Raw genomic sequence first — 20,531 nt, 5'->3', positions numbered from 1 at the left:
GGGTGGTGTCTCTCGCTTGCGTGTCCCGTAGGAGATGTGCAGTTCTGAAGGGTGTGATGCTCGACGGTTGGTCTGATGGTAGTGCCGCGGCTTTGTCGAACAGCATGTGTGATTGTGGACTGTGGTTGAATTAATGTAGCAGCTTATGATGATAAGTATGGAGCTGGTGGCAAGTTTATGGATGTTAGAAATAATAGATTAATCATTATAGCCAAGACGTTTCGCCCCTCATAAGAGAGTCTGGGCTTCTTCAGGGATGCATGTATGCAAACTGGTCATCCATACCAGCTACATACATACTCACAAGAAAGCGCAAATGCACCAGTAGGACTGGACACTTAAGAATATATATATTTTTTTTTTTACACACCCTTTAGATTATGGTAGAATGTTGTTTCTAGCTACTAGCAAACCCAGGAGGAGGACTATTGGAAGACCATCAGATCAAAGATGGCCTTCAGGTTCTCTACCACGATCTAAGAGAATGTCTATAAGTTTTATTTCCAATAATATCTCACCTCTATTAAACTCTGTCAAATGTATCTGTCTACCTCCCTTGATTGCTGGTGAGGCTGTGGGCAAAGGGGTAACTTTCTTCACATCTGGTGGTCCTGCCCTCCTTCTGGTTTAGGGTTAGGAGCTTTCTGTTATCCCTCCTCCAATACCCTATCAGGAAGGACCCATGGTCTACCTGCCATTGTTCTTTGGCCAAATCTTGGAAATGTGTTAACCCTCCAAGTATATCTTTGCTGAATACTGCATTTGGTTTATATATTATATGGAATAAATCACCTGCTACCTGCAAGATAGGAAAGATAAATTCCAACAGTTGGGCCTCCTGGCTATACATGTAGCCCCCCTTCTGATGAACCCCCAGATTCCCTTAATTTCCCCTACCATTCTTTACCCATACATTGAGTTACATCCCCTTTCTCCTGATAGTCCATGTTCCATGCCAGTGGTGACCGCCTCCCCCTCCCCCTTTCCCCTTCCACCCTCTTTAACTATAATACAGATGCCATTTCATGTTTCAGTTTGTATATTTGTTTATTCCTCTTTTGTGGCTTTTCACTGTGATTCTAACTGGTTTACATTCTCCTGTTATTCATTTTTGTAAATTCACACACGCTCAATAAAAATAAAGTTAAAAAAAACCCTGCTAAGCCACACAAATTTTGTTGAAAAAATGATGTCTATTGTATGAAAAATTTTATAGGAATGAGTGTGCAACCCTTCTAGCTCTTCAACACATCTACAAGCTACCACAAATGTAACAAGAACTTATAAATCACATCCCTGCCAAATGTATTTAATTTTAATGAACAGTCCAAGATTTTCAATCATTATTCCTGAAAATATGCATCTCTGACTTTTCTTGCACACTACTTTGTTGGAGCAAGGATGAACTGGTGTCTATGTAATGCATAAAGTCACGCAAATGTCATCTGTAACTTTCACTGATATTACAATGTTTTATTTTATTATTCTGCAATAGGATACAAAAATGCTCAGATGTCAATCATATGGATGCACACAGTTTAGCAAAATCATTTGCTTCTTGCTTCTTTCAAACCAAAGGACAACTGGATGTGGAAGTTCACGTTGTAGAGCAACTGATCAATCACTATGCAGAGATTTTTGATGTTAGTATGATTTGTCAGACTTTTCTAGCTAATAATGTCACAACCGTACAATGCTTACATGTTCCATTTTTATAGGTAAGTGCGGAACAACTGCAACAAATGGATATTGAAAATCGATTTATTACCAAATGGAACGATGCACAGGTAATATATGTAAATATATCTAATATTGCATTGCAAAACAAAAACAGGTGCCTTATTTAATTAATTGGAAATTAAATTTACATAAAATGTTCATTCCTGCTAATTTTAAAATTTTTCAATAATTTTAATATTTGCTTTTTTATTTTTTGTATTATTAAGGTATTAAGGTTTCAGATTTTATGTATTATTAAGGTTTGAGTTCAATTAAACCTTTTAGTCCTGTGCTGGTAATTTGAATCTGCATTTGAAGATGTGCATTGAATGTTTCAAATGCTTGCACAGAAGTCACAGCTATATGATCAAGTGCTACATACAATACCTAAAAGGGTGTAACTAAGATAGGTACATTGGGCGCAACTGCTATGGGGCCCACATCTGAGGGGGAACCATCCTCACGGTCAAAGCCCCATGTGCATATGTGAGTTTTACACCACTTGGTGGTACATGGGGTGCTTGCAAAAAAATGATATAGTTGTGCAAATGTCTAGTTATGCTCCTTGATGCAAACCTCTTATTCCAGCAGTCTCAGTCTTCATGATGTCTTTAGAGTTCTAGGGCTGAATCTATGTGCTCTGCAATATTCTTGTGGTATCTCTAAAGGTAACAGTGGAGACTCTAGAGGAGGGTTCCCCACCAAAATGCTACATTGAGGGAAAGTGGGCAACACCTTTAACACTAAAATAATGGGTAGTCAGATTCTTTAGATTGAATAAACCAAAGCATTTATTATTATGTAAGGACAATGGAGAGCAAAGCAGTATTACAAGAGACCATGCTGAAACCCATCAACCACACAATGCAACACTAATATATTTTATACTAATCCAATGTTTATTTCAGATTCAGACTCCCCAATCTGGTGACTTGTTGCTTGAAGTGTTTATGGAAAGAAAAGATCCTGCCACATGTGTCATTATTAGGGTAAGGATAAGCATTATTTTTTTACTATTTATTGTATATAAGATAGCACAAAAACAGATTAATTTCACCAACCGGTGAATAACATCACATTTCCCTGTTATTACGCAGTCTGCATGTGTCACATTGCTGACAAGGACTTGAGGATAACTTCTGAAAATGTTTATTCATTTGTGCTTAAATGAAAATGAAAATAGTTATATAACACTTCATATAATACTATCAGTGGTAAAATATAATAAGAGCATTTTTGGGTGGTGTTCTGAAAACTGGGAGAATATAATTCCTTACACCTTTCCTATAAAATTCACTGGTAAAACACTGCACTGGTTTAAGTATCCAATAAACTGAAAATAGGAAATAATATAAATTGGGTGTGAGAGGATTACAAAGGAATCATTTTGGGTCTGATTCCCCAATCATGCATTAATAAACCAATACATATGCATTGTCTCCAGCATAGTGCAATGGAAGAGGAAAATGTTTTATCTAACAAATATACACAATATTTGGAAGGTCATAAATATTGTTTTAGTGAGTATCAGGTTCTTGTGAAGTTCACCATCATCATCATCATAATTTATTTATTTATGTAGCACTGCTAATTCTGCAGCGCTGTACAGTGGATATTTGTCACTCACATTAGTCCCTGTCCCTTTGGAGCTTTAATTAACATTATATCTAATGTACAGGTGATGGAGCATTTAGGGAATAACAATTGACTTGAGTTTCAAGCAAACGTTTTGTAAACTCCAAATCTATCACTTTAAGCAAAGTGCAATCAGCTCAGAGAAACATTAATGCTTGTGGAATGGGAAAATGTGCTCCAAGACCAAATGTTTATCACAATGTTAAATATATAAGGATATATTGATAGGGTCAAGGGGTAAATGGAAGATTATTTAAATGTTAATGCTAGCATTATTAAAATGTCATCATTTCAATTATTACAGGTACATTGAAACTTTATTTCCTGCCATCAATACCCTACTTTTCATTCATTAATTTTTTTCCTACATTTTATCAATTCTATTTATATTACTATTATCTATAGGTATAGTTACATAACATTTGTATTTGGACTGCTGATTTGATATATATATACTTATTGTATCTCCTACCCCAAAACTAATCTCTTTGCTTTCTTGAATTTAAAATAGTTTTTAAATATGATCTTTTTCGTGAGACCATTCTGTTTTAAACAGAGTATAATCAAGTATTATTAACATTATATAAGTACAGTCTCCTTATCGATAGGTTTACATATACAGTATATGTTTTATTTAGGGCCTCCAGTTTGACAGCAGTGAAGTTAATTATATTCCTTATCTCCTCGCTAATTAAGTGTCTTAAAGACTGCTTTGTTAGCATGAAAGCATGTACAAAGAGTAAGAGAGATTTTATTTACAAGGGTAAGAAGGACAGTAGGTAAATATTCTCCACTTGTATTACTATAAGATCGCTTGCTGATAGAATAGATTTGTGCATGATCTGACCAGTGTATGTTATAAATCTTCGTGATTCATTACATAAGTATACAATCCCAAAAAATCTTCTGCTTTAAAATTCATAGAGATCAAATTGGATATCTTGACTGTAACTAGTCTCAAAGGTTATTTACTCTATCTATGGATGGTTCTAAACTTCCCTGAGGTCCCCCACAATGACTGATAAGAAAGACCCTCTTAATCGTAGATATTAGCCAAAAAACTTTTTCTTAGAAACAGATCTTGTTTGGAATTAGATTCCAGCAAATTAATTTCACAAATAACAAGATATGTACCCATTGGATGTTTATCTTTGTTAAATACATTGAACTATATGGGGCATATTCAATTCCGATCCCGATCCGCGGTAACGCGTGTTACCGCGGAAAATGCGCACTACTGCCGGTAATACGATACCGCAATAATGCAGATTTTCGTACGCAGCCCTATGAGCTGCGAACGAAAATCCACGTTATTGCGGTACCGCAGATTAGGTTCGCGGCCCGTTCCGGCGCGATCCCGCGGATTGGGATCAGAATTGAATATGCCCCTATGTGTTTTCTAGCATGAATGATTGTGCCAGCAATCTTCTTATGGTCAGTGTCCTAAAAAATGTGAAAAAATGCATTGAAGAGATTTACCAGTTGTAATTTTAGGTATAAAATTCAGGAGCTGATTTATCAAAAGAAAAAAGCCCTCTTGCTGGAGGAAATAAGAGTTATTGCTGGGGAAAGAGCTTGTATTTCACTGTGCCCTATAGATGAATGGGGTTATCGCCTATATTAATAGGGTTATCGTCAACAATAACCCCTGTTGGCAGAGCCTATTTATCAAGCATCGAGGCTGTATACTCTGTTCTGGTTTCCAGAACAATATGATTAAAAAGTTTTATTTCTAGTATAAATCATTATTTTTACCGCAGTACAGTTTAAATTCTTTGCATTTTTTTTTAATAAAAAAATATTATGGTGAGGTACAATGTTGGGCTGCACCACTATAGCTCTCCGGCACCAAACCACTTCTTCCACTTGAACCATTATTTTCAACACTCCTGCTGTCACTTTAATAAGTCATCAGGTCAGCCAGGCAGTATGTGATGAATGTAGTGAGGCAGTGCCAATGAGCTACAGTGATGTTCGTATAATTAACAAGTATCAAGAGAATAAAAATAAAAAATTAAAAATAAGTAGATTTTTCTGCATGATGCCCCTTTCTGTATTAGGGGAGTTCCTTAGTATAATTAAGCCTATAGATTTAATCTGAGTGACAACCTGAGCCCTGCCCTTTATAGAAATTGTTCAACGCACCCACTGGTTCCTGAATGCTAGAGACATTAACTTTTATTTCTCTCTTCTGCCGTCAGTGATGGCGTCAGCTAATCTTAGAGAGGAGCTGGACTGTTCCATCTGCCTTAACATTTATACAGATCCTGTAACACTGAGATCTGGCTGAATAGACAGGACGGATCTGGAGTTTATACCTGTCCTGAATGCAGTAAGCAGCGTCCTGCACTGCAGAGTAACATAACCCTGTGTAGCATAGTGGGGAGTTTCAATCTACTCAGCCAATTAAGGAGGAGATTGGGATCTTCTGCACTTATTGTTTGGATTATCCCATACCTGATGTTAAATCCTGTGTGTGTGAAGTTTCTCTTTGTGATAAATGCTTCAGAGTACTCAGCAAGTTGTCTGAACCCACCACTACCCTAGTGAACACAAAATGCTCAATACAACACTGGTAGGAGTATATCCGCGCGGTCAAAACCACAAAGCAGCCCTTCCCCTTTAGGTACACAAAACCCCTATGAGTACAAACACATAAATATATCCAAAAATAAAAGGGAAGATGGCGCTAATGGTAATAGCTTATAGTTCAATATTGTCCAAAGTTTACATCATATTCGGCAGCATATATCCACGATGAAATGCGAGAATCCTCCTCAATTAATCCATTCCGTATACATATATGAGGATAGAAGAAAAACAAACATAGCACAGCCCGTAGGATCCAAAAATCTGTTGTTAATGTCCCCTGAAATACCCGTGCGTTTTATACTTAAGAAACACCATGTGATGGAATATTCTTCATAACCCCTTAGGGGTATATACTCACTAGACCACAATGGATATAAAGCATATAGAATACCATATGGTTTCCACAAGGGGACCTTAATTCCACTTTACAAGATTCCTCTCCGTTTAGACCACATTAGATAACAAGCGTGTAGAATGACATGTAATATTCACATAGGGATCTCTATTCCACCTTTCAAGATTCCCTTATGATGGAATAAACAAGCGTGATGTTAGATAATCCTCGCAGAAGACATCCCGGGTAGTACTTTGGCGACTCACGCTGTCCGGACAGAAAGAGTAAAGTCCAAACCGATTCCCCGCTGATGCGTGTGACGTCACCCACCTACGTCCACCAACGCGTTTCGATTACAATAATCTTTATCCAGGCATGTATCAATTTATAAGGAACTCTTCAAATATTACTGCTCAGAGGACTCTGCTTGTATCTGTGTGTCCTGCTGTCTGTGGAGCACAGAGGACATCAGATGGAATCTCTGGATGAGGCCTCTGAGATGAAGGAGAAACTGAGAAATGTTCTGCAGAAGCTGATCCTACAGAGACAGGAGACTAAGTAAAGAGTACAGTTTCTGTAGAAGCACATTAGCAGAGATCAAGAAAAAGCAGCTGTTGTAGCAAACAGAGTCATGTCCTGTTTAGAGACATCAGGAGACAGTTGGAAGACATTGAGAAGAGAGTTCTTAGGGAGATCTCCAGGCAGGGAGAGAACATTTCACTATCTGTTTCTGTTTGATTCAGCATCTGCAAATAAAGAAGGATGAGCTGTTTAAAAATGTGTGTCATATTGAAGAGCTGTGTAACAAGACTGATAGTGACCACCTTACAGAAGCCATACAGTGGTGACGTATGGGATATTGAGAACAGAGAGAGACATTATAAACAGATCCATGATGTAGAAGATCTGGATGTGGGTCGCATTACAGAGACATTACACATATTAAATTATATAATAACATGTATAAATATAGGGATATATGGGCAGGGGCCTACAGACATATTACTGGATGTAAATACAGCTAATAATTATATCCATATATCAGATGACATGAAGCCCACATTGGTGTCAGATATAGACCTGAGTTGTCCAGAAATGTCAGTATAATCAGGTATTAACCACCAGGAGATTTTCCTCTGAGCGACATTACTGAGAACTGGGGTTCAGGGAATCACTGAGGTGAAGGGTAGGGATGTATTATCCCAGTATAGACAGGAAAAAACCTCAGACATACATTGGATGAATTAAATTGTTGTTTCAACTGGTATTCCACTTATGCTAGTAAGCAAGGAGACTGGATCAGCAGAGGTGTAATGGTCTGTAGCAGGAATACACGAAAGTCCAGGATTGCTTGGAAGCAAGGTGACTGGAACAGCAGAGGTGTGACGGTCTGCAGCAGCAAGTATAAGTATAAAGAGCCAGGAGAAGCCACATCCACACTGGTAGGAAAGTCTCACGGGACAACCAGACAAGAGGATGGTCAAACAAGCCAGGGGTGAGAATCCAGTGGGTCCACAATGATGTCAGAGAGAAAGCAGGAGCGAAGTCAAAGCAAAACCAGGGTCTGAGTCATAAGCTGAGATGCGAACAGAAGGATAAGCAGGAGTCCATACCAGGAAGTCAGTCAGGATCATTACACAGAGTACATAGAAGAACCAGCAGCAGCTAAGACAACACATGAGCTGGCCAGGACTGCTGGGAGAGGCATTCTTTTAAAGGCGAGAGACAAGTGACAAGTATCCAGGAGTATTGAACTTAACTCCTGCAGGTAGGAGAATAGTCCAAGTACAACAGCAGTCCCGTTAGTGTACAGAAGTACTGGAGGCCAGATTCATATAATGGTAGAGTCCTAATATAGTCCTTTCCAGGCAGGAGCTGCAGAAGGCAACAGCAGCATCCCCATAGACAGTGCTGCAGTGCAGTGGGAGGCAGATCATGACAGTCTTCATTTACTCCCTGACTTTTCTCAAAATTCAATTGCAACCTTATTTAATCAGAGTTATTGTAAACCCAACAATTATCTTCCATAATTGTAGTGTTATAACAACCAAGAATAACTGACATGTGAATTTGTTAAGACCACAATAATAGAATATTATTAATTGGAGTTTTATATGACAAATAAAGCCACAATGTTGCTTGTATAAAAAAAAAGATAAAGAAATGACATACAGAAATATAAATGCAAACCAGATTCTTAAAACAACCAATAATAAAACAAAAATTGAAAATGTACATATTTTTCATGGTATCTGCCCTGGGGAAGGCTGCAAAATAAACAGCATCTCAATAGCAGATTGATCCCCAATACCTGACAATTTCCCAAGTCATGTTAGCAATTTTATGTTTGCTGTCCATAATCCCTCTTCATTGGAAGGTCACTTAAACAAGTCTGAGAGTATGCTAATTGATTTTACGACTTATTTTATAGTTCTATTGTTCAAGACACTTCTATTGAGGAATTCTAGTTTTTCTCTGGAACATCATGGATGTAGAATAATAATTTCATTCAAAAGAATATACATTTACACAGACAGATACACATGAAATAAGAACATACTATCTGGAGTAGTTGGGAAGACGTGTTATCTCAATATCTTCCACATGAGTCTAGTACCATTATTTACACCGATTTGTGCATATTTCTCACATATGAATTATGAAAAGTTTTGCCTTGATGAATGCGTGTTCCTATTTAAAACATACTGCATTAGGAGGAATCACAGCTATTATCCTGTGTGACTACTAAAGGAATCCTAAATCTTATTTCATCTGTGAGCTTGTGCAATAAACGTAGGAGACAATCTGATCTTATCTAGCAGTGGAGGACACCAGACTTCTCCAACTATAAACATTCCACAGGCCTTTAGAGCAAATTCAGCACCATTAACCTCTGGTGTACCTACACACAGTGCCTTTGCAGTACTTCTCTCCTTGGGAGTAATCACAACCAAATCTATATTTTATTTTATTAACTCCTGACTTTTCCATTATGACAGGTATTCTCTTCCCAGAGGGTGCACCCTTGTTGATTGAAAAACTGTTGAACGTATTCAGACTCGCTAGTAGCTGATCTTTTAAGGGTGGCTTGTGGTAGCTCGGGCCAGTATGGTCAAATTAGATCTAGCATTTTTATTGCTAGTAAAACACCAAAAAAATGGGTCTGAAAAAGGAAACCAAAGCCTCTAATGAAACCATAATCACTAACAATGTTACTAGCATTCTGGAGCGTGCTGCCTTTTTCTGAACAATGCCTGCTCCATTCAATGCTTGTAAAAGCATTCAAGTTAATAGAGAAACCTCCACTGACCTTCCCAAGTAAAATCACAAGTTAAGAAACACATGTGAACCTTGTTTGTGTTTCACATATTGTGAGGAATCTAGTAGCAAGCTCTGTCTACGATATTCTGCTACTGACAAAGAGGCTTCCAGCTAGTTGGCCAGGTAGTGGTCATGGCCTATCTGGCTGTGTCATTCACCGTAACAATATTCGTCCTATAGGACTCCTGTAGCACTAAGCCTGTGTGAATAAGGTGGCCATAATTATTGCTACCTGGATTATAGCCCAATACCTTCAAAAGGGGTCTGGCTGAGGGCCACATGCCCCCAGGTTCAGCCCACCTCTGGTGTTATATTTTGTATATACCTTTAATTTACCATAGGAGGTGGTCAACTTTAGCAGAGTTTCTTATTTATTATTTTTATTTTCCCAGATTGATGTCTAAATGCAGTCTGATAAAGTGAGAGGTTCAGAACAGATTTTGTGTCCATTCAATTAATGATTTAATGCTGATTTCCCAGAGCTTTGGAAAGGCAATTCTTCTTATGTTTCAGGCTAGGAAAAAAACTTTCTAAATAAGACATAGATATAACAAAGAAGCAAAGAACAGTAGCACTTTATTCCCATGTGAATAAACACAACCGTCTATGGTTTGTTTTTCAGGTTTCACCAACAATGGTAGCTGCAGAACTGACAAATTGCGTAGCTGGTATAAGAAACATCACCCTGAAAAAGGAAATGTTCTGGACTACGTTTGAAGTAATTGAGAATGGAGAGATTGGTATGTATTTTATTTGTCTGTTTATGTATCTTCGTATCAATAAACTTGCTGATTAGTTAATTTTATGTCACCAGTTGAATGAATATAGTGAAAACATATTTTTAATATGTTATTAAATTAGTATGAAATGAAAGTACACCTGGTGGTAAATGTATCAAGGTGCATTTTGCAAATCCAGCGATTTTCTCGGGAGAGTTGAAACTCCCAGATATATGAACCTGAGATTTCATGTAAAATCGCCAAAGATGTGTTTCTGTCAAATCGATAGGGATCAAAGTCCCAACTGTTTGCCACTCTAGCTATACAAGTCTCAAGTGTATGAAGCGGCGATTAAGCAAACTCTCCTGAGTTTGCTTGGAAAATCACCAGATACAACATGCTGCATACAAGCTGCATGATTAGTAAACACATCACTGTTACACTGCCCCTGCCTATAAAGCCGCAGGTTCCCGCGGCTGACAAAAGTATAAAAATAGATAAAAGTAAAAAAAAAAAAAAAAGTGTGGGATCCCCCACCCAAACACTATTAACGCTAGTGCTGCCAGCCTACTGCTAGTTTACTTGAAAATCGGGGAAAAATTTGTGCGTGGTCCCCCCAATTTTAACATAACCAGCACTAGGCAAACCAGCTGGGGTGGGTGGCAATATAGCAGGGGGACACGCGGCATGAATCCCCCTGCCATAATGACACACCAACCCCAAGCTGTTCAGCGCTGGTCTGGATTACTTAGGGAGTGGGGTCCACCGAAAAAAATGAGTGTGCCCCCCGTCTAGGGACACCCAGCCCAGTACTGAAAGCACTAGGGCTCTTCCTACACCCCGGGCGGTGGGTGTAGGGTAATAACGACTAAAGTAATGTAAAGAAACCAAACATACGCCATTTTGTTTTGTGAAACTACAAGTCCCAGCCAGCCTAGGCTGCCTTAAACAGTGTGGGCATGCTGATGCTTGTATAACTACAAGCACCATACCTATGGCAGCCAGGGCATGCTGGCACTTGGAAAACCACAACTGCCAACATGCCCTAACACCCATGGCTGCCTGAGACCTGTAGTTCCATAAAACCAAATGTTAAATAAACCACAACTCCCTGTTTATAACCACATACTTTTAATAAAAATAATAAAACCTCAATAAAAACAATATTCCTCCTCTCATTCATACCATATAAATTTATTAAAAATAAGAAAACCCCAAAATACTCACCAATCAGAATTCTTCTTCTTTCGTCAGCAGCTTTTAATCCAAAAATGCTTGAAAACCAAGTCCAAATAAATTTGTATTCTTTAATACTTTAATACATTTGGCGACTTGAGGACTAGAATCCTGGGTTATCACCTGCTATTTTCCGCATTTAAAAACGCTGAAAAAAAATCGGACCTTGATACATTTACCTTCTGTTATCTACCATAGTGAGATACCATTTTTGCATTGCATTCATGAAAAATCAACCTATCCATTCATTGCAAATCAGCTGCAACAATAACACACAAACTGGTTCCTATCAGATTGATGTGCAGAATTCTCATGAATGTCGACTACCACAAAATGCCTTATGCCTTATGCTTTGTTTGTGGGAGATGAGTCCCATTTAAATATAATTGAAATTTTGTTCCTCGTATGGCATTGTTTTGCTATCATGTTCTATGTTATTTCTTCACCTGAGAAGGCACTAACGTGTCTCTAAGTTTTGTCTCTGATGAAAAGCTTGCCTTCACAATAACATGCTTTAAAAAAGCAACATATAATTTGTCAGTTGAATTGGAAGCACTGCATTTTTATCTAATACAATACAGTAATTTATATTCTAATTATAGGTTTCATTTAAATGTATGTATCACTTTTGAATCCAGTCTCAAATATATTATTGATTAAATTCATCTTTGAAAGTTATGAATTAAGGGATACCATGTGGTATTGTGGTTGTGTAACTCCTGAACCTCAGTGGTCTCTGAGTTAGGTCCTCCGTGGTTCTACTAGTCAGGTTATTGGGGAAAAAAACTCTAATAAGTGAAGAGGAGTCTAGTTCACACTTGTTCTTTCTATTTAATCCACTTACACAGAGTTCTTATAGTGGTAGATGCATCGATAGATAGATGCATTTATTTACAAAGGTTGCACCTTCATTTTTAGAGGTAATTTATATTGAATATGTCATGTTTTTATGTATGTACAACATATAACATATAAGTTCCACTCACAGCCAGAGTATCACAGACAGCAAAGAGGTTTTTTAAAGACCTTGTTTCAGGTATCATGAGTGTACACATTTTTGAATATTTTATCAGTGGGCCTCATTTACAAAGCGTAAACTGGCCTAGACACATTGCAAAATCCCCTTTGGTAGCGCTTTAAGAGATACAGAAAATTGTTTCAAGATGGCTTTCAAGTTAATATGTAGCTGTCTAAGCTTAAAACAGGCAACATATTATGCCTTATTGTAATGTCTTGAAGCACCACTGAACTGCACAAGTGAATTGCAAATTTTGAACCATGAATGAGAACTTTGAACAGTGAACGCGAGATGAAGGTTTGTCATTTAAGTGCAGGGAGGCCATGGCAGTTTCGATTGTATTGAGAACCTGTTTGAATTATTTGAACATATCTTCACCTCAAATTGTGCTGTTGTCAGTATGTTTGACATGTAAAAAACACATGCATTTGCGGAGCAAGAAGGAGGGCAAATTTAAGGAGTGTTCCTTGCTATGTAGAAGGGCCATATCCATGCTGCAAAAGGACTTGAATTTTGCACTACATCTAAACTGCCAGAGATTGAGTCTTGTCCTATTATTTTAATTGGGCACATTTTGAAACTTTTAGTTGTGCAACCCTAAAGACTGTCTCCATTTCCCCTCACTCTCATAATTATTTTAAACCATAAATGAGACTAAACTGATCAGTATTTCAGGGGGAAAACTGAAACAATTATTTAATTACAGGGGTGTTTCCTAGGTAGTAGGAGACTGGCCTTTGATGTATAGTTTACACAATGTGCTTCTTTAGATATTCCATCCTTCTCGTAGACCTAAGCTCAATTTTAGAATGTGAAGGTGTCTCCCAAGAGTGAAGAGAGTCAAAGGTGCAAAACCTATGTATTTTGAAAATAAGGTTTATTGTATGCTTATATAACTTATGTCCTACAATTAGTAAATACATTTTGACCTTGAGTCCATAACTAGAATTAGTCCAATTAAGACTAAAATATTTTTTTTAAAAAAACATTGGCAAGTAGATATTACACATTTAAAGGGAAAACAACATAACATTGTAATAATATCACAAATTAGACAATGTTGGGATGTCATGTTCCTTAAATACTGTAACAAGCTATTAGGCATATTATAAAGTGAGGCCAGTAAATATTTTTCTAGCTGCTGAACTATCCTGACCAATTGGAAAATCACCATGCAATCCACCCAGAAGATTATGGAAACTAATGAAACTAAGCTTGTTTCTTAACTGAGGGGACTGTGAGGTTGATGAAAGTCAGGGAATTTACTATGCATATGAATAAATGTCACTACAGTATACTGTACATATGTTGATTAAGGCTATTCAATAATCACATTGTACTGGTGAGAAAAATGCAGCAAGCAACAACCCGAAGACTTTATGACAGAACTATTATGTTGCTGGGCAAACCTTCCACACATGGAATTGGAAGCAGAGCTGGTGATAATTTCTAAAGCAGTAAGGGGGTGAGTTAGGTTTTTACCTGTTATGTACTGGGACATACTGCTGCCTGGAAGACCTGGGGCCATGGGCTTGATTTCAAATCAGAAAACAAACAAACAAATGAATATCCCTGATCCTATTTGACTGAATTGACATTTAGATTCAAGAAATGTATAGTAGAATCCTGTTCAAACCATTTTTTACCATTGATTAACCTCTCAATAATCGACCTAACCATATACTTACAGACACACTCAGGGCCTGATTAAGGGTTCTGGCCGCCCTAGGCTAATATGGCCGCAGCGCCCCCTCCCCCCTCTCCTCCGAATATATAGGTGTATAGGAACACTCCTGAATATGAATGTTCAGGTGTATTCTCCAGCATTCAAATTTAGACAGATTGTGCCATTGTCTCTTACCTGTTCTTGCTCTTCTCTCTTGCAACTTTGTTATCCTCTTGCTGGCTTCTGGAAAGTTGGCGTCCTGTTTTGAAAATGCAAAAATGTATTATAATGCAAACCCTGAATGATTAGGCCCTTTAGTTAAAACAAAACACTCCATTATGGCCAGCTAAAAGTACCCCATTGGACAGGCATATATAAGCAATATCTGAATATTTGTTGTCAATCAAATACAAACCTCTACCAGCCCCATCTCACTAATATTTAGTATTCTAGTGATTGCTGAGACCACCCATGTGACCACCACACAATCATGAGATTCTGCCCCCCAAAGCTGCTCTATTTTTTAAATACCCCCTGCAGCCATTTTCCTTAACCACAACCCCCCCACAGCCATTTCCTTAACCCCTGCTGCAGCCATTTTCTTTACCTCCCACCCTGCATCCACCCCCCTTGCAGCTATTTTCCTTACCTCCACTCTGCTAGCTAGCTATCCCCCCCGTCACATCAAAACTCCCCCAGTCACATATATCAGCCCCCCTCCTCTGCCCTCCTTCATACATATCAACCTCTCTCCCTCCCTATAGATTTTCATGGCAGCCCCCCCCTCCCACCTTATAGATTTGTATGACAGTCCCCCTCTCCCTCCCTATACATATGCATGACAGTCCCCCCTCTCCCTCCCTATAGATATGCAGGGTAGTCCCCCCCTCCCTATAGATATGCAGGGTAGTCCCCCCCCCTCCCTATAGATATGCAGGGTAGTTCCCCCCCTCCCTATAGATATGCAGGGTAGTTCCCCCCCTCCCTATAGATATGCAGGGTAGTTCCCCCCCCCCTTCCTATAGATATGCAGGGCAGTTACCCCTCCCTATAGATATGCAGGGCAGTTCCCCCCCTCCTTATAGATATGCAGGGCAGTTCCCCCCCTCCTTATAGATATGCAGGGCAGTTCCCCCCCTCCCCATAGATATGCAGGGCAGTTCCCCCCCCCTCCCTATAGATATGCAGGGCAGTTCCCCCCCCTCCCTATAGATATGCAGGGCAGTTCCCCCCTTCAATTACCTGTAGTTGTGCCAGCGTCGCTCCTCTCCTCAGATCAGCAGATAGGAAGTGAAGACGTCCTGCTTCCTGTCTGCTGCACAGCAACAGGCAGCCTGGCGATTGGCTGTGTGTTGCTAACCACTGACCACCATTGCTTTTGATTGTCGAGCCCTCCACCCCCCCCCCCCCGCGGCGACCCCCCCTCCCCCACCCCGAAAATTAAAATGAATGAAGGGAAAAAAAAAAAAAAAATACCCACAGGGCAGCGCCCCCCGGGACCCAGCGCCCCAGGCTGCAGCCTGGTCAGCCTAGTGGTTGATCAGGCCCTGGACACACTCATATATATTTTCTTTAGTTATCATAAACTTTATGCAATGGGGTCAACATTTTGTAATTACAAGTAGAGGAATAAGTGGTACATCAGGCTCACAGTACTTGTAAAAATTCCCCTTTGATACTTCAAACTATTTCTAAATTCCCTAATACAGTGTTTAGAATTGAGGGGCCACTCATTACATGTGGATAAATACAACATCACATATACACACAGCCCTAATTTATTGGTTAACATGGGGCTTTCTAGTGAGAGGACATCACCATCCAATCTTGGTCTATCCTGCCACATGTATTGGATAAATGCACTTTGTCCACTATGACAGCAGAGAAAAAGGATAAAAAAGAAAAACAATTACTGTGGTTGGGAACGCGGGGTGCACATGGGACTTCTTATTTTGCCAATGGGTCTCTCGTGCCCCCCCCCTCACACACACTACTCTAATATTTAATTGTGTAATACTACATAAAATTATACTGTGAATGCAACATGCAAATAAATATATTTTATTTTACAGAGCGTCCCATGCACTACAAGGAAAAAGTTTTAGAGACCGTTCTAGAATGGAGTATGCTTCGTGACCCTGGAAATGCCTACCTACTTGTAAAACCGTTTTCTACAAGTAATCACTTGATGAGTTTGGGTATGTTATAGTTTTCATTTATAAAAAATATGACATACAGATTCATGTGGCTTGAAAGGCAAATACTTTTTTTTTATTTCATCCTACTGAGGAATATTGTTAATAGTAGTAACAATCCTTTAATAATAATGTTATTTCCAGGCTGTTTGGTTTCTAAGAACAAAATATGAAATGTTTAGATATAATCAATAGCTGCCTATGTGCCACATTGATGCAAATATGACAAAGTGAAGTGTGGTTCTGAATATGCTATTTTTGCCTCTTGTTATTTGATGGTTCTTTTGTTGCTGGGTAACACATTTATAATTTTGCATAGTATATGTGTAATGTATAACTGACAGGCTAAGAACAATGAAAGTCTCAGTATATAATTTTATGGTTAAAGTGTCTGCAAAGCATAAGCATAATCCATGTTAAACATTGTCTTGTTCAATTGTACCATGAGGAAGAGGATTTGAGAACCGCTAAAGTGTTAAGGCGTTTATTTAAAATGTATCTAAAAGTCTTTATTAAATGCTGTTCTTAATTTCCTTGTACTCTTGTGGGATACAATTCCCTGTACTCATTTCACTTGTGCCTTTAGCTCATTCTTATGTACAGATCAATGGCATCCAAGAGACTTTGCCAATTACACAAGAACAATAATCTATCAAAGACTGACAAAGACCAAAAAGGCCCACAGGACAAGTAAAGTCCACAGTTTAATTAGTGGAAACATGCTGCAGTACAGATATTATTTAAAAGCCTTTCTGAACAATATAAACACTGCATAAAATATATCCAGGGTGTATACACACTGTGCTCGGTTCAGTTACAGTGTCCAAATAGGAAAAAAAAATCCAAATAGATCTTCCAATAGGTGTACTTAAATTGGTGTTCTTTTCTACGCTGCATCCTCAAAGGAGTCATTCTGGGCCTGATTCAATAGGGAACGTAAATACCGATATGCGCCATATTTTGCACGAAATCATTCAGCGCATGCCTAGAAATGGACCATTCGCCAGTGAATGCAGCAACATCCAATTCATCTTTCAGCGCAAAGGACACTTACTACAGTATATGATTCCATGGGTGGTAGAGGGAGGGCACTGGGCACATGCACATAGTCAATGTACAGTAAGGGCGTGCTAAGCTAAGCGCTCGCCCAATGTCCGTTTCAACCTTTGGGCATCTATTTTTCTGTATCACTTGCACCCGCTGGTAGTGATTACTCCAGATGCCATAATACTGACAGTAGTTAAAGCGAACCAAAAATGCAGAATACTGTAATACCGACGTGGAGTAAATACAGCTCTGCCCTCTCACTCGCTAAACAATCTTTCTTTAAGTCCCTCATCCTTTCCCAATCCTCTAACCCCCGCCGCCTCTTCGCCACCTTCAGCACTCTCCTGGCCCCGCCCCCTCCTCCCACCCCCTCGTCCCTGACTGCCTCCGACTTTGCCTCCTTTTTCTCCTCTAAAATGGAGGCCATCCGACTTGAAATCTCCTCCTCCACTCTCTCGTCCACCCCCCACTCTTCTGTCCTCCCTCTCTAGCCACCTTCCCCTCCACTCCTTCCGCCCTACCACGGGTGAGGAAGTCCACATCTCTCATTTCATCCTCCCCCCCCCCCCTCTACCTGTCCCCTGGATCCCATCCCCTCCCACCTTCTTCGCTCCCTTTCCCCCACTACCTGCTCCCACCTCGCTCAACTCTTTTAATCTCTCCCTCTCCTCCGGCATCTTCCCCTCCTCCTTCAAACATGCTCTCGTTTCCCCATTCTTAAAAAACCTAATCTTGACCCCACTTCTCATTCTAACTATCGGCCCATATCCCTTCTCCCCTTTGTCTACTATATTCTCGAGAGGCTCGTCTGTAGCCGTCTTTCCTCCTACCTTTCTGAACGCTCCCTCCTTGATCCTCTCCAGTCTGATTTCCGCCCCCTTCACTCCACTGAAACTGCCCTGGCTAAATCCACCAATGATCTCCTCTCGGCTAAAGCCAGGGGCCACTTCTCCCTTTTCATCCTCCTTGATCTCTCTGCAGCCTTCGACACCGTCGATCACCCCCTCCTCCTCCACACCTTCCAGTCTTACCTTGCTGACCGTTCCTTCTCCGTCACCACCTCTGGGTCTCTCTCCCCCCCGTCCACCCTTCCAGTCGGGGTCCCTCAGGGCTCTGTTTTGGGACCCTTACTCTTCTCTCTATACACCTCTTCCCTAGGTGAACTCATCAGCTCCTACGGCCTCAACTATCATCTCTACGCTGACGACACTCAAGTTTACCTCTCCTCTCCTGATCTCTCCCCCTCCCTCCTCTCTAAGAAGTCCGCCTGCCTCTCTGCCATCTCCTCCTGGATGTCCTCTCGATTCCTCAAACTTAACCTTGCCAAAACTGAACTTATAGTCTTCCCTCCCCCTCGCCCCCTTCTGACCTCTCTATCACTGTCGACAACACCTCTATCTCCCCTGTCCCCCAACTTCGCTGCATCGGGGTCATCCTCGACTCCTCGCTCTCCTTTGGCCCCCACATTCTCTCTCTTGCTAAATCCTGCCGCCTCCAGCTGCGTAACATCGCTCGCATCCGGCCCTTCCTTTCCCAAGATGCCACTAAATGTCTTATTCACTGTCTGATCATCTCCCGCATGGACTACTGCAACCTCCTCCTTACTGGCCTCCCCCACTCTCACCTCGCTCCCCTTCGATCTGTACTTAACGCTGCCGCTAGGCTTATCTTCCTTTCTCGCCGCTCCTCTTCTGTCTCCCCCCTCTACCAATCCCTTCACTGGCTCCCCTTACCCTACAGAATCCTGTTCAAGCTCCTCACTCTTACATATAAGGCCCTCGCCAACTCCACAGCACCCTTCATCTCCTCCCTCCTCTTTATTGATGCTCCATCCCGCCCTCTCTAATCGGCCAATGACCGTCGCCTCTCTCCCCCCCTGATCATCTTCTCCCACGCGCGTATCCAAGACTTCGCCCGCGCTGCCCCCCTCCACTGGAACAAGCTCCCTCCCTCCATCAGAACTTCCCCTAATCTGTCCAGTTTCAAACGGTGTTTTAAAACCCACCTTTTTCTTAAAGCGTTCCAGTCTCCCACTTAACTTCCTACTTTTTCTTCTGACTCTTCCCCCTCCATTCCCCTTCCCCTATCCTTATCCTCCGTTCCTCCTTCTCTCCCTCTCCCCCTGTGTCTCTCTTTTAGTCTACCCCACCCCTTAAATTGTACGCTCCTTTGAGCAGGGTCTTCTCACCTCCTGTCTTCACCACTTTTAACTCTGCTCGCCAGCTACCCTGCCTTCCTCTTCGAGGACCCTCTTCCTCCGTCCCATCTCGCTCCCTCCTCTTCCCCATGGGGGTCTCCCTCTCATCCGTGCCCTCCCTCCTAGGTGCCGTTGTTGGCTGACCTTCCCCTCTCCCCTCCCCCCCCCTCTAGCTGTGCCTTGAGCTCACTGAGTTACTGTGATTGTTTACTGTTCTGTACGGTCTCATCTTGTATTGTTTGTACCTGTACGGCGCAGTGGACACCTAGTGGCTCCCTATAAATAGAAATTAATAATAATAATAAAATAAATAATAATAAATACAGACTTACCATAAAGACATCTGAAGCAAATTGTTACTGGAGAAGAAGCCGCCTGTGCTATGGTGACTATGGTTAGGGTTAGGAATAGGGTTAGGGTTACGATTAGGTTTAGGGTTACAGTTAGGATTAAGGGTTCCACATTATACACGCAGCGGGTCCTGCCATTGCCCATTTAAAATTACAGTAGGGATGTTCGTAATTCCACCCCACCCTCCTGAAACTTTTTTAAAATCAATTTCTTCTTTTCTAATTTAAAAAGCTGTTTTACTTGGCATTTTTAAAGATTAAAAGCAGAATATAATGACTAGAGTTGGGGGGGATCGCTCTGCTGTTACTTGCTGTGGCCCTTGGTTGTGAGTAGTTCGGGCTCTCCCCCCTTTCTGCTTAACACTGACCCTTGCTACAGCCCTTGTTACTGCAAGCTACTGTTAGCTGGGGGTCTCAACGCCCCCTAATAGGTCAAAAATGTGCTTCCACAGCATCCGCCGTGCACTCCCCCTTACTTTCATGGGCTTAACTTAATGGGACT

The 20,531-nt window shown here is 40.6% G+C and overlaps 1 protein-coding gene across 2 annotated transcripts in view; it reads left to right on the top strand.

Annotated features, from left to right (window-relative positions):
• ARAP2 (ArfGAP with RhoGAP domain, ankyrin repeat and PH domain 2) overlaps positions 1-20,531 on the top strand; it is a 227,216-nt gene that overhangs the window by 162,106 nt on the left and 44,579 nt on the right. For both annotated transcript variants that reach the window (XM_075194768.1, XM_075194769.1), the window contains exons 23-27: positions 1,496-1,643; positions 1,719-1,787; positions 2,628-2,708; positions 10,224-10,341; positions 16,313-16,438. In XM_075194768.1, coding sequence (XP_075050869.1) covers positions 1,496-1,643; positions 1,719-1,787; positions 2,628-2,708; positions 10,224-10,341; positions 16,313-16,438 — 542 coding nt within the window. The remainder of the gene's footprint in view (positions 1-1,495; positions 1,644-1,718; positions 1,788-2,627; positions 2,709-10,223; positions 10,342-16,312; positions 16,439-20,531) is intronic.

This window comes from Mixophyes fleayi, chromosome 1, assembly GCF_038048845.1.
Source record: "Mixophyes fleayi isolate aMixFle1 chromosome 1, aMixFle1.hap1, whole genome shotgun sequence".
NCBI classification, from domain to species: Eukaryota; Metazoa; Chordata; class Amphibia; order Anura; family Limnodynastidae; genus Mixophyes; species Mixophyes fleayi.
Note: the sequence above shows the minus strand (reverse complement) of the source record. Positions and strands in the feature narration are given on the sequence as shown.